This window comes from Marmota flaviventris, chromosome 8, assembly GCF_047511675.1.
Source record: "Marmota flaviventris isolate mMarFla1 chromosome 8, mMarFla1.hap1, whole genome shotgun sequence".
NCBI lineage: Eukaryota > Metazoa > Chordata > Mammalia > Rodentia > Sciuridae > Marmota > Marmota flaviventris.
In genome coordinates this window covers 12,877,948-12,879,295 of record NC_092505.1, presented here as the reverse complement: position 1 = coordinate 12,879,295, position 1,348 = coordinate 12,877,948, and the positions used below count along the sequence as shown (strand labels likewise).

General features: G+C 39.0%; 1 protein-coding gene across 1 annotated transcript; it reads left to right on the top strand.

Moving 5' to 3' along the window:
• The first annotated feature begins 220 nt into the window (after nt 1-220).
• On the top strand, nt 221-445 carry LOC114087778 (keratin-associated protein 6-1-like). The gene has a single exon (XM_027929338.2). It carries the CDS (start codon nt 221-223, stop codon nt 443-445), a length of 225 nt encoding a protein of 74 aa, XP_027785139.2.
• The last annotated feature ends 903 nt before the right edge of the window (nt 446-1,348 follow it).

Here is a 1,348-nt window from a genome sequence, read left to right as displayed (position 1 = left end):
CAAGCCAAGCCTCTTTAATGCCTCTGAGCCTTTATCTTATGGTCGAAAAACAACAAAATAATTAGATTAGTCATAAAATAGGGCGGTGGCATGAACACATGTGGTGGGTCCCACCCATACTGAAGGTATATAAAAGGCCTTCTAAGGGACACTTGTCTAGACTCGTCACCTACACTCCTCCTCTACCCAAGGACAAACTCTCCACTCAACAACCAACACCATGTGTGACAGCTACTATGGAAACTACTATGGCGGCCGTGGCTATGGATGCTGTGGCTATGGAGGCCTGGGCTATGGCTATGGAGGCCTGAGCTGTGGCTATGGCTGTGGCTTCCGCAGACTGGGCTGTGGCTATGGCTGTGGCTATGGATATGGCTCCCGGTCCCTCTGTGGCTGTGGTTATGGATGTGGCTCTGGCTATGGCTCTGGCTTTGGATACTACTAAGGAGGAAGCCTTGGGAGACTGTTTTAATACCTGTGACACAGGATTCTACCAATTTTGAACCCCACACATCCTGAACTTCATGCTTCGATGAGTACGTTACACCAAAAGTTCCCAATATCACCTTGCTGAAGATTTGCCCTATGGTGGTCCCTAGATCTGACTTCCCTCTTTGTCCTTCTGTGATTTGAACACACGAGTAGTGGAAGAATATGAAATATATCCTGCGAATTCTGTATTGTCCCGGGGACTGATGCTATCCCAGACCCTGTCTTTTGATTTTTTATGCAGGAGTATTTTCTTTATTTTCCCAATAAATGTGTTCAATCTGAAATAACATTTGTGGGTTTTTTTTGTTTCATTCGAAATCTACTACTTCTTTTTTTAATTTAATTTAATTTTTTATTAGCTACACATGACATTACAATGATCTTGGCAATTCATACATTTGAATCATTGGGGTATAATTTCTCATTTTTCTAATTGTAGATTGCAGAATCACACTGGTCATAGAGTCACCTATATACATACAGCAATCATAATGTCTATTCTACTACTTCTTTTTCTGTTTGCATTAAAAGAAAAATTATCTTCTTTTTATTTCTAGAAATACATATGTTCATCTACTTTCCAAAAATGAATCTACCAATAGATAAATACAGAAAGAAAATTCAACTTTATAATATCCTTGATTTCTGACAATAGTATCTAATAATCTTGTAACCTACAACTTCCTGTTCTGATGAAGCAACAGTGGTATTATGATGGGTGGTTGTTAGTATGAAAGGAGTTAGTGTTTATCTATTTCATTGACCACTGTCTGAAAACTCTATACATTCCAAGGGCTGTTTACCAAATCTTGATCTGTGTGAAATCCTTTAGAAGATATGAATAATGACACATGAT